Source organism: Mesoplodon bidens (assembly GCF_964165515.1).
Source record: "Mesoplodon bidens genome assembly, chromosome: X".
In the NCBI taxonomy this organism is placed as follows: Eukaryota; Metazoa; Chordata; class Mammalia; order Artiodactyla; family Ziphiidae; genus Mesoplodon; species Mesoplodon bidens.
Window position 1 is genome coordinate 76,282,921 of NC_138163.1, and position 12,642 is coordinate 76,295,562.

General features: G+C 38.5%; 1 protein-coding gene across 3 annotated transcripts; it reads left to right on the forward strand.

Moving 5' to 3' along the window:
- Positions 1–1,108: 1,108 nt before the first annotated feature.
- On the forward strand, positions 1,109–11,027 carry TAF9B (TATA-box binding protein associated factor 9b). Of its 3 annotated transcripts, none has more exons than XM_081223304.1 (7): positions 1,109–1,197; positions 1,854–1,935; positions 2,528–2,664; positions 2,740–2,874; positions 3,664–3,739; positions 5,706–5,816; positions 9,248–11,027. In XM_081223304.1, exons 1-7 carry the CDS (start codon positions 1,147–1,149, stop codon positions 9,262–9,264), a joined length of 609 nt encoding a protein of 202 aa, XP_081079430.1. In that variant the 5' UTR covers positions 1,109–1,146; the 3' UTR covers positions 9,265–11,027. The 3 variants fall into 3 exon arrangements, with proteins under 3 accessions (XP_081079430.1, XP_081079428.1, XP_081079429.1); XM_081223302.1 differs by lacking the exon at positions 9,248–11,027 and adding an exon at positions 7,202–9,223; XM_081223303.1 differs by lacking the exons at positions 5,706–5,816; positions 9,248–11,027 and adding an exon at positions 7,202–9,223.
- The last annotated feature ends 1,615 nt before the right edge of the window (positions 11,028–12,642 follow it).

Genomic DNA, 12,642 nt, shown 5'->3' on the forward strand with positions numbered 1-12,642 from the left:
AAGGAATGCAATTATTTGGTTTATGACTAAGAGATCTCTCCGGTTGTGTAAAAATGTGGGGGAGCACAATTTCGGGGTCCTCTTGCTGTAGCCTTGGTAATTAGGGCTGTTAGCTTGGACCATTAGCATGGTAGCACTGGATGGAGATGCGGAGCCATGGACAGAGGTTTTGTGACTTTGGGAGGTCGCCCTGACAGGACTTGCTGCTAGACTGAAGTGTGGCTTGTCCGGGAAAGAGCATAACATGGCTGACGGCTCTTCCCGCCTGGGTGGGTCAGAGTGCATTTCTTAGAAATGGAGGGCGTTGGTGGATTTGGAGGAGGAAGAAAGAGTTCTCTTTGGGACACTTAAAGCCAGAGACAGTTAACTGATGCATGTTTTTTGGAAGACCCTCAGGCTGTTCTGTGGAGAGTGGGAAGAAGGCATTTGGGGCTCCAGTGGCGAATCTTTCAGGCGGTCAAAGGCTTTGGCTTTGCATCAGTATGAAATGAGCAATTATGACAGGGCTTTGAGTCTGAGGAGAGCTGACCAAATGCCTGCTGGGTGGAGAGCAGACCATAGGGTAGAGTTGCCAGATTTAGCAAATAAAAATAGAGAGCACCCAGTTAAATTTGAATATCAGATCAACAATAAATCATTTCGTAGTGTAAGTATAGCCCATATAATATTTGGGATAAACTTATGCTAAAAACGTGATCATTGATCTGACATTCAAATTTAACTGGGCTTTCTGCATTTGACCAGGCAGCACTACCACAAAGGCAGGTGGAGGCAGGGACTCTGCACACATTCAGGGAGAGGGAAGGGAAGGGGCCAGGGTGGTTGCAGGGGACGTGAGGAGGGGCCCCAGAAAAGACAAGGGTGGCCCTGTTCGTGTACTTTTCCGGAGAAGAGCTCTGGGAAGGCGAACTTATCGGTCTTCCAAGCGTTGGCCGAGGGCTCTTCGGGGAAGGCTTCGGCGCCGTGGGCTCCCCGCTAGCCCGGCTTCCCTCTGCCTCCACGGAGCGGGCGGGCGGCTGGGAAGCGGCAGCCAGCGGAGCAAAAGGACCGGCGCGGTAATCCCGCCCTCCGCGCCCGCAGGGGTGGAGCCTGAGCTAGGAATCCGCGAGCAGTCATCTCTCCCCGGATGACGAGCAGCAGGATAACATGGAGTCGGGCAAGATGGCGCCTCCCAAGAACGCTCCGAGAGATGCCTTGGTGAGTGCAAAGGATGTGAGGCGGGGTGCGAAGCTGGACGCGACCGCAGCCGGGGACCTGAGAGGCGGGCCCGGGGGGAGGACCTGATGATGGGCTCGCGGGTCGACTTCAGCCATGCCAGGGCCGCCAGGAGCTGGAGATTCGAGTGCCCTGGACCCCGGGGCTCTCTCCCGCCACCCTGGCGGCCCAGCCGGAGGGAGGCTGGCGGCCCGCCGGATGCGCAGGCCGGCCGCCCGGCTTTGTCTCCTGGGCCTCGGGCCCGGGCCGCCTAGTCGTCCCGCCCTGTCTGCGAATCCTGGCTCGCGCCTCCCAGTGTTCTGATGCAAAGCTACCCCAGTCGCCACATCTGAAAATGACAACCAGCTGTAACCACCCCTACCTCGACTGGGAAAGCCAACCCGGGCCTTTTACTTCTCTTTGCCCCCGCCCCCACCCCCACCCCCACCCCCACCCCCACCCCCGCCAAAAAAAAAAAAGTTTTCAGCAAAGAGTTCAAGACGAGATTTGGTGTGAAACTGACACTCGCTTGGGAGGAAAAGGATGAATGGAACCCAGAGAAGGGGGAACCTTGTGTCATAAATATAATTACTACCTTCGGTCCAGTCTTGATTTCTATACCTAGATTATGCATCTGGCGTTTTTATTTGAATCCACAGGTGATGGCACAGATCCTGAAGGATATGGGAATTACGGAGTACGAACCAAGGGTTATAAATCAAATGTTGGAATTTGCTTTTCGTAAGTTAACAAAACACCAAAATTGCCTAACTTGTGAATTTTAAAAATCGTTCACTGTAAGTACATTTTCAACCAAAATACTTTAACAGTTAATGTCATAACATGTCCTTATACACTTGTCCAAACCCACAAAATGTAGAGTTCCGAGAGTGAACCATAATATAAACTATGGACTATCGGGAATTATGATTGGTCCGTGTAGGACTATCAATTGTAACAAACACACCACTTTGCAGGGAACATTGATAATAGAGGATGCTATGCATGTATGGCGTCAGGGAGTATATAGGAAATCTCTGTATATTCCCCTCAATTTTGCTGTGAACCTAAAACTGCTCAACAAAAATAAAGTCTTAAAAATATGTGAAGAAAAAAAGAACAATGTTATAGAATTCAGAAAGCAGTAAAAAGGAGCTCAGGCTAGGGAACAGTATATTGTGATATCTGTTTAAAATTGATCATATAGATGGGACAATTAGATATTAGAACCAAAATTCATAAACTTTCTGGAAATTAGTGAAACTTTTTAAGAAAACTGGCCATAAATATTAAGCTATTTTTATATGTTTAAAATAATGTTTTGTTCTTAAAGGATATGTGACTTCAATTCTGGATGATGCAAAAATTTATTCAAGCCATGCTAAGAAACCTAATGTTGATGCAGATGATGTGAGACTGGCAATCCAGTGTCGGGCTGACCAATCTTTTACCTCTCCTCCCCCGAGAGATGTGAGCAAAATTTTATTTGAAGTTCATTTTACTTATAATTTTTAATTGTAGTTCTAATAAGGATTTTTTTTTTAGTTTTTACTGGATATTGCAAGGCAGAAAAATCAAACCCCTTTACCACTGATTAAGCCATATGCAGGACCCAGACTGCCACCTGACAGATACTGCTTAACAGCTCCAAACTATAGGCTAAAGTCCTTAATTAAAAAGGTAAGAATTTTTAGTCATCTTAGCTTTTAAAAAGGGTAAGATGTGTTAGGGGTAAATAGTGCAAAAGGCTAAGATAATTTACTAGGATTTTTTTAAAATTTAGTCCCTTGAAAATACTATGTCTGCAATTAGCTGCTATGTTAAAATATAGAATATATGATCCAAGATTTTTAGGGCTAAAAGGAACTTTATTGTTCATCTAACTCATCAGGAAAGTGAGCCCGAACTCATCTATGAAGTTAGTAGCAAAGTTAAGACTGATTGCCAGGTCTCATAACTCCCAATCTTTACACTATACCATAACAGAGTAAATGATATACCATCAGGCATTGGACTTGCTTTCTGAAATATGACCTAAGGCTCTCCCACCACTGAGAAAGTTCTCCCCACAGTGGGCTACCTCTGTACCTCTGAAATTCCACTATAAGGAAGTTTCTTACTGGGTTAAGATATTGACTAGTTAAGATTAAAAAATCATAAGTTAGCTGTTATCCCCAAATAACACTCTACCTCAAACTTTAAAACTATATAGAATTATATATTTAATATATATATTCTTATCCATGTTTATATAGATATGTATTGTTTGTATTATATGTGTGTATATATATAGATATTTGTGAAAACCCTAGTTTAAATGTTGCATTAGAACACTGAACAGAAACAGGGCATTCTTGCCATCAATTATCTATTAATAATTCACATCAGCAATCCTAATTTCATTTCCTGGTAAGTTTAGGTGTCAAGTTTGAACAACGTTAAAACTAATTTGTTTTTTAAATCCCCTAGGGACCTAACCAAGGAAGACTAGTTCCACGGTTAAGTGTTGGTGCTGTTAGTAGCAGACCTACCACTCCTACTATAGGTAAGTACGAGAGGGAAATGGCTTTTCTGGCTGGTAAAGAAGTGCCTCAGCACTTGATTTTTAACTGTAATCCAAGTAAAAAGGTGACTCAGAAATTCCGATATGTGTTGCCATTAATACATTTACTCGTCCTCTAGTAAAGCTGTAAACATATATTTTATCAGATTTCAAAATGAGAAAGCGACAAGGAATATCTGATCCCAAATGAGTATAGAATTGGGCATTACCCAACATTGTTGCCGGTATTAACTATGGTAACAAAAACAGAAGTTTAAGCAGTGTTCTTTCTGGGTTTTATACAAATAAAGTTGCCAAACTCACTCAAAGCAGTAGCCTACTTATTATCAGAAATTAAATTTGAGTAAATTGGCAAGAGGTGCAATCAAAAGAAGTAAGTTTAAAGTATACAAAAAGCTTAAGACTATCAAAGAAAATCATTTTTAATATAACCTTTTCAAAAGTAGTACTGATTATCCTGTATTGGTCAGTGAGCACCCCTTCAGACTGTTTCCTGTGTCCTTTGTGACAGGTCTCCATCATTCTTTGAGCATTTCTTGCTTCCTGGCACAAGATGTTCCAAGCTCATCTTATATTTTCCTTACCCCAGTCCTAGAATCAGCCATTTCTCCAAAGAGCCCTGGTTCCTCTTAGTGGAGAATGGCATTTAGAAACCATAATGTCATTGTTGCTTAGATAATAAAGAATACATAAATAATGGATTTAGATTTCCTGATTTTTTTGTCCTACGTTCCTGCTGGATTTCTTTCATAGTCAGTCTTTTCAGAAAAAAAATCCCCATCTCTTTGACCAGTATTGATTTCTTAGCTCTTATAACTTGAGTACTATAGATGTCATATAGCTCTAGTGTAAGCAGCATTTGATTTTTGAGATGTGTAGACAACCTCTTCATATTTTCAGGGTGTGAATTCACATTTCAGCATTTTAAAACCAGACTGGTATAGTATTAATTGTACACTTCTAATTATATGCATGTGACCTTTGTAGACAGGAGTTTACATATATAATTTGTGTAACTTTTTGATCACATACTGTTTATCTGTGGGTTCATATCTCTTAAGTGAATACCAACTTTTTAAAAACTCTAGGCTGTGTTAATCAGTTACATGTGTTGGCAAGTTAACCAATTTTAGTTATCAGTTGTGATTTTTATTCCTAGTTAGACATTTGTTGTACATGTTTTAGAGATTTTTAAGTCTAGAGTAAGGGAGCTGCTAAAAACTACTATTAAAGATGCAAGTTTTAAACTTTAAAAAAAATTTTAAATGAGTTTCATAAAGCATAAGCATAAGTTCAATTTTAAAACCTAAACTCCATACCTACATAAATGTTAACAGTTTCCTTATGGTAATGGACAAGAAAACATCCACCTACTGTGAATTTTCTTGACAAAATAAAATACTTATATTGCTTCATTAAGCTTCACCAAATTCTTTGGACCACTCCTTAATACATGGAAAACTTACCTAAAGATGGAGATATGTTAGGCTTCTGTTAGATGCATGTTGATTTAGCTTCATGGGCATAGTAGTCACCTCCTAATTCCTAGCAAGTGACAGAGATTAAAAGTGCCACATAAGGTAATTAATAGAAAACTTGGGTCTTTAATTCTGTTTATTTAAATGTTCAACTTCATGACTTCATGTAGCTAAAATTCAGTGCCAGATGCTATGTGAAGAGTTTTACATGGATTATTTTAATTCTCACAAGAATCCTATGAAACAGGTATTGTTATCCCCATTTGATAGATGAGAAAAGCACAAAAAGTTTAAATAACTTGCCCAAGGTCACTCAGCTAGTAGGTGATAAAGCCTGGATTCAAACTCAAGCAGATCTTTCATTAATTCCCTGTGCTTTGAAGGTAGTTTCTGGTAAGCTAAAGGAGAGCAGAAATTGAACCTGTATAATAAGTCACCTAACTAACATGGTCTGTTAATTACAACTACAGCAACCCCACAAACAGTGTCTGTCCCAAATAAAGTTGCACCTCCAGTGTCAGTGACAAGCCAAAGATTTACGGTGCAGATTCCACCTTCTCAGTCCACACCTGTCAAACCAGGTAACATGATGGGCAGGGCATGGGGGATTGAAAGTGGTTCTTTTAAAATATTTTTCTGAATTTTAAAATTTGTGAATGATTCATGATAACAGAACAGTTTGTATTCCTATAGCAATAATTAAATTGTTTTAATATCATAACAGGAAGGCGGCCGTAATGCTGCAAATCTGGGTTCTTCAGAGGGGGTCTATAAACCCACTAAAATTGTATGAAATTTTACATATATGTAACATTTTGGGGGGAAGGGAGAGATTTCAACATGATCATCAGAGTCTCAAAGAACCCTGTGAACTAAAATAAGTTATGGTCTACAAATCTCAGGCAAAATCACTTAGGGTTAAAGCTCAAGAAAATAATGCAACTTAGTATATATCCAATGAAAACTGTACTTTCATTCACTTCACGGAAGTATATGTAGAAAGTTAGAATAATATAAGTAGAATTCTGTTATAACGTAGTTTATTCATGAATATGTTTAGATTTCACATCTTCTGAAACCTAACCGTACACCATAATATTGGTCTGTAAGGAAGCATGATTCCTGACCTTGAACATGTGCCTTTAGTATGTTCCATGATGAATCCAGTGCACTGCTTCCCATGACTGAGAACTAATTGAAATTTTAAGTAAATTAAAAAGAAAAAACTAACACAACTTCTTTAACCTTATACTAGATACTAATTTAAGTACTTTAAAGCATTAAAAAATGTAATTTAACTCTTAATGCAGTATAATTATGTTTCTTCTATGATAGTTTTACTTCATGCTATTGAAATTGTTATTAAAATTACATTCAGCTTTGTTGAATACTTTTTACTCTTAGAAGCATTATACTTTGTGTACTCTTGCTTTATGTCTCATTTTTAATTGAACATTAAGGGAATGTAGTATTTTAATCATAACTCTTTATCTAGAGGCCTGTTGCCATTTTTGTGATTTATGAAATTTTTGTCGCCAAAAAAGGCAGGATTATGTTTTTTCCTTCCAGATTGAGTTGGTATAGTGTATTCTTGGCTGTCAAAATACTCATAGCTTTGGGACTTTGAAATGGTAAATATTCATGATGTGTGAAAAAGCATATACATAACTGTATGATCTTAATTACATAAAAATGGATGCTTAGATATGTAGATACACAAATGAGACCTAGAAGGACACATCAAACAGTAAACTGCTTGTGATTATGAATGACTTTGTTTTTTGCTTCTTGTGTTTTTTGGTTTCCTATTATGCACATGTTAACTTTTAAGAAATAAATGTTTTAAAAACCTTAAAAAAAGAAATTATTATTAGTATTACATTTCAGCTTTGTTGAATACTTTTTACCATATGTTTCTGATTCTGTGTAGTTCATAGTTTGGGGGTGTTTTCTCCTCTGTTTACAGTTCCCGCAACAACTTCAGTTCAAAATGTTCTACTTAATCCTTCAATGATTGGGCCCAAAAATATTCTTATTACCACCAACATGGTTTCATCACAGAACACGGCCAATGAATCAAACCCATTGAAGAGAAAACATGAAGATGATGACATTGATACTGTGTAAAGAATATAGTGTAGTCTCTATGCATTTCAAACGTGTAGTTGGTTTTGAGCCCAGTATACCAAACTAGAACATTCTTGATCGAAAACTTAAATGTAGCTGCAATATCTTTCACCTTAAAGTGTTATATTTATTTCTTAAGGGTACCAATGTTTTTTCATTAGGCTTCAAGTATAAAAAGTTAAGTGCTTGTTTTTTAATGGTTTCATTAATGTTGAGTCCTGCTATGGTAATTCTATTTTTGGAAGCAGTTTTCTGCAATGTATCTGACAGCAACACTTAAGTTTCACTTTCTACAGCCTGATCAGTGGACTAATCTTTAACAGCATAATTTCTAATCTATATTTAAATACTTCTTTTGTAAGATAAAACAGTCACTTTTATTGTCACCAACTTTTTTGACCAGATCTCTCAATTTAGCAAATAACTTTGGAGAGGTTGGATTTAGAGGGATTCTAAATCCATTTTGAATATATTTAAGCTGTTTCTTGATGTTCCCTAACCTCCCACCTCAGCCCCGTTTCTAGATCCCATTCATTTTCTGCACCACCTCCTCCCCACAGGCTTAGGTTTCTCCCTATTGCTCTTAAATTTAAAAGGCCAAAACTGGAACTTTAGGAATATAATTCCTGATAATACAGCTCAGTGTCATTTTCATATTTTTAAAACCTGCTTTACATGCATGATGGTCTAGGGTTCACTTTAACCAGAAGGTTTGCATTTGCTGTTTTTCTCTCCATACCAGAGCAGTTGGGTTTTATCCCTTGCCTTTTATGCCCACTGAGCATTACTCTGCTTTTGACAGGTAGTTTGGGATCAGTTACATTCAGTTTCAGTCATATTCCAAGTTGATAACTCCACCATATTTCACAGTTTGAAATTTAACACGAAAGATGCTATAGCTTAAAATCTGCCTTGATAAGTATACTTACACTGGACCTAGGCAAAACCACTGAAGAGCAAGTGTTTTCTTCCTTTTTACCATACATATATATGATTTGATCACTACTGCTTGAACCCCCCTATTGGTATAATTCATTTTTCCAACTTATTGCTGAGGATGTCACACATAAGATGGGATCAAACCTGAAAGTTTTGTAATGGTTTTCCTTCCTCTAGAAGGCCAACACAAACAAATTAGTGTGATGTGACTTGCGTTTAGGTGCACTCTGCATAGGCTTCCCAGTAATGTTGCTAAACACCTTTCCCTATTTTCCATTTATACACATCTAAACATCTTATTGAGAAAGACTGCGAAGCTTTCAAAAATATACACAGGCTTGTGTTGTTTTTGTTTAAGTAAGTTTGACATATTCAACATAGGAATACTTTTGCAGAATTTCTAAAACAAATTTTTATATCATAATTTAGAACTTATAGCCAAGGATCCTCAAAACTTAAAACACAAGTAAGTTTCATCTTAGGATGGTGCTTGATACATCAAAGAGAAATAGTCCAGTAACAGGGAAGAAATATCTCATCAAAACTGTGATTCAGTGTTTTTGGATATTAGGAAAAGGTGATACCAGACTTATAAAAATAGATCTGATCATCATAGGAGAGAAATGTTCATTATATAGCATAGGATGTCATTACTTGAATGTTCTCAGGGAGGCATGTCAAAAGGCCTAGGTTCTAGTCCTGGCTCCATCGCTAACCAACTGTGTGACCTTACTTCACCCATGAGCCTTGTTCTCCTCACTAGTAATAGGAAAATAACACCAACCCTGCCTACCTCACAGGGATGTTGTGAGGGTTTAATTGGTATATGTGAAAGTTCTTTCAAAATTGTAAAAATGCCATATAACTCTAAGGAATTGTTAACGTATTTGTTCCAAGATTATTAATAAAAAATTGAACTTACTGTATTTCGCACTTTTGATTTAAGGGATTCAAAGAGGATGAACAAGACCCAGTAATTCTGAGGTCCAAGAAGCAATCAAGATTTGCTTAATGGATGATTATAAATTAGGGAATTGCTTGCTTTTATTTGGAATCAGCATGTGACTCATCATAATGAAGCAAAATAAATATGAAAGGATATGGGTTTAAATCTGTTAACATAACATACTCTGTCTTTAGTGGGAATTTATACATATAATTGAGGTGGCAATCTGAGTGTTCATTCTCTTAGCCAGCCAGTGGGTGGTTTGCCCTTTCAGATGAAGACTGCTTTATCTTGCAGATCTCCCTTTCCTAATTACATCCACCCATTCTAGCATCAAGAGTGACTTAAGGGACTTCCCTGGTGGCGCAGTGGCTAAGAATCTGCCTACCAATGCAGGGGACACGGGTTCGAGCCCTGGTGCGGGAAGATGCCACATGCTGCGGAGCAACTAAGCCCATGCGCCACAACTGCTGAGCCTGTGTTCTACAGCCCGGGAGCCACAACTACTGAGCCCACGTGCTGCAACTACTGAAGCCATGTACCTAGAGCCTGTGCTCCACAACAAGACAAGCCACTGCAATGAGAAGCCCACGCACTGCAACGAGGAGTAGCCCCCGCTCACTGCAACTAGAGAAAGCCCACACGCAGCAATGAAGACCCAACGCAGCCAAAAATTAATTAATTAATTATTTTTAAAAAAGAATGACTTAAGGCAGCTCTTGTCCTCCGGCTTCTAGGTGGAATTTTTTTAAAAAGATGTACTGATAGTAAATGAGGTGAGGACACTGTCATCCCAAGTTCTTCCTTCTACAAGTAGGAAACAAGTGTCTTTGATCTGAGTAAGAATATAGGAATACAGCCACTATGCAGGGAGAATAGAAGATGTGGCCTAAGGGGTCCAGAGTGAAGAGAAGTACTCAGGAGGTAAGGAAAAAAAGCATCAGAACGACAGGTACAAAGCAGTGTGTATAATTATGCCACCATACACCAACACACGCATGCACATGCATACCCTTTTTATATGCATTAAGTAGCTCGAGATTGAAGGAAACCAGTCTTACAGTGATTGGTTGCTTCTAAGAAGGGAAACTGGTAGCTAGGGGACTAAGGTAGGAGGGAGTCTTCTCGTTGTACCCCCTTTTGACTTTTGTATCATGTACTAGAGGGAAGTTTTGGACATAAAAAGGAAAAGAAAGGAAGCAGGAAACACTGAACTAAAGAAGAGATTGAACTCATTTATGATATGATTATAATTTTTTTTCTATATACAGGCATACATATGTTGTCTGGGGGTTAAAAGTGAATTTGCTACACTTAAGCCTAAACCTTTGCAGTGTTTTATCAATAATTCATAACTCTGTATTAAATCAGGAAGCACATACTTGTACAATTCTAGTTTATATACGCATAAATTGTTATATACTATCTTCCTTGACTAGGTTGTAAATTCCTTCAGGAGATAAGTGCTATCATCTTATACTGCCTCTATTATGTCCTAAGCATATAGCAGGTACTCAAAATATTTGGCTGTTTGTGTTTCCCCATTCATTTTCTGTATTAATGACCGAAATAAATGGGGAAAAGATCCTGGAAGCAGAGTCTGGTAGAAATTACTTATAAGGTACAATCAGGGGTTGATGGATGGACAAATGGCAGTTGTAGAATCTAAGTGTTAGGTTTATGGGTGTTTACAATTCTTTCAATTCCTCTGTACATTTGAAATAATAAAATGTTGAGGGAAAGGTAATCAGTAGGGGAAGAAAGTCATCAGTATGCTAAAGTTCTGGCCCAGCTATGACATTAATTCTCTGGATCAATGCGTAGCATCTCTGGGCCTCACCTACAAAAAAGATTGTACTAGAATTCCTGCTTCTCAAACCAGGGTAGAGCATGCCATTAGAGATGTGCAGAAATATGGTGTTTTTTAAAATTAACTACAATATTAGGACAGTATTAAAATACAAATGAATTTTTAGAAAAAAATTCAAGCCTTCAAAATTTGTTTTGTTTAAAGCAGCCACCAAATTTTTCTTTTGCTGTTCTCTCCAGAGTTAAGCAAAAAAAGTCCTAGTCTAGAAGAATCATTTCAGGGAGTGAGGCACACTGAAAAAGCACCAGCCTTTGGAGTCAGACAAACCTGGATTTGAATCCCTGCTGTTACTGGCTGTGTGATCCTGTCCAATAGTTTAACTATTTCTTTATCCATAAAGGTGAAATACATACTCTAGTATATAAAATGCCCAGCAGAAAAATTCCAGTTAAACACAGCCTTTTGAAATTGCACCGTTTACCTCTGCTCATTCCTGAAACTCCCATTAAAATGACAGGAAAGAGAAAGGAGGGGAAATTACAAGGACAATAAAAGAATGTCATTGAAATTGCTTTGGCCTTTTGGCTAAGATCAAGTGTAGGATGTCATTAGATTTTCAGCAATGACAGTGAATCAAAGGCTTTAAGTCTGAGAAACTGATAGGTAGGCTGAAATTCTACATATAACCAAACCGGCAAATATAAGGGTTGAATAAAGATATCTTCAGACATACAAAAAATTTTGCCTCCTATGCCCTCAATTTCTCAGGAAGCTAGTGGAGTCTTGTATTTCATAAAAAGGAGAAGTAAACCAAGAAAGAGGGGGAAAACAGATCCAGGAAAGGGAAGGTTCAACACCGGAGGTTAAAGGAATCCCCAAGAGTTACCCCACAGGGATTTCCTCTGGAAACAGGAAACCCCAGGGCAACAGCTGTACAGCCAACATAGGGGGCAGCCAGTACAGACTGGAACAGGAACACAGAGGACTGCAGGAGGGACATCTCTAATAAAAATGAACCAACTGTCCCATATGTATGAATATGTTGGGAATGAATCAGTGATAGAAACATAGAAAAAAAGAAACTAATTTTTAAAACTATTTTTAACTCCAAAGAAAATTAAAAGATATATAAGTAAATATAATCATGGCATATGACATAGCTCAGCTGTAAATAATATTTATAATCACAATGTAGACTCTATTGATCAAATCTAAAATTATGACAAGGGCTTCCCTGGTGGCACAGTGGTTGAGAGTCCGCCTGCCGATGCAGGGGACACGGGTTCGTGCCTGGTCTGGGAAGATCCCACATTCCGTGGAGCGGCTGGGCCCGTGAGCCATGGCTGCTGAGCCTGCGCGTCTAGAGCCTGTGCTCCGCAACGGGAGAGGCCACACAGTGAGAGGCCCGTGTACAGCAAAAAAATTAAATTAAATTAAAAAATAAAATAAATAAAATTATGACAGAACTATGCTGCGAGAATGAAGAAGGGGACGTACATATGGAACAGAGGCTATAAGAGAGCTAAATCTTCCCATGTATGAAATTAATAGAGATCTTTTTTAGAAAATCAAGAAGTTAACAGTT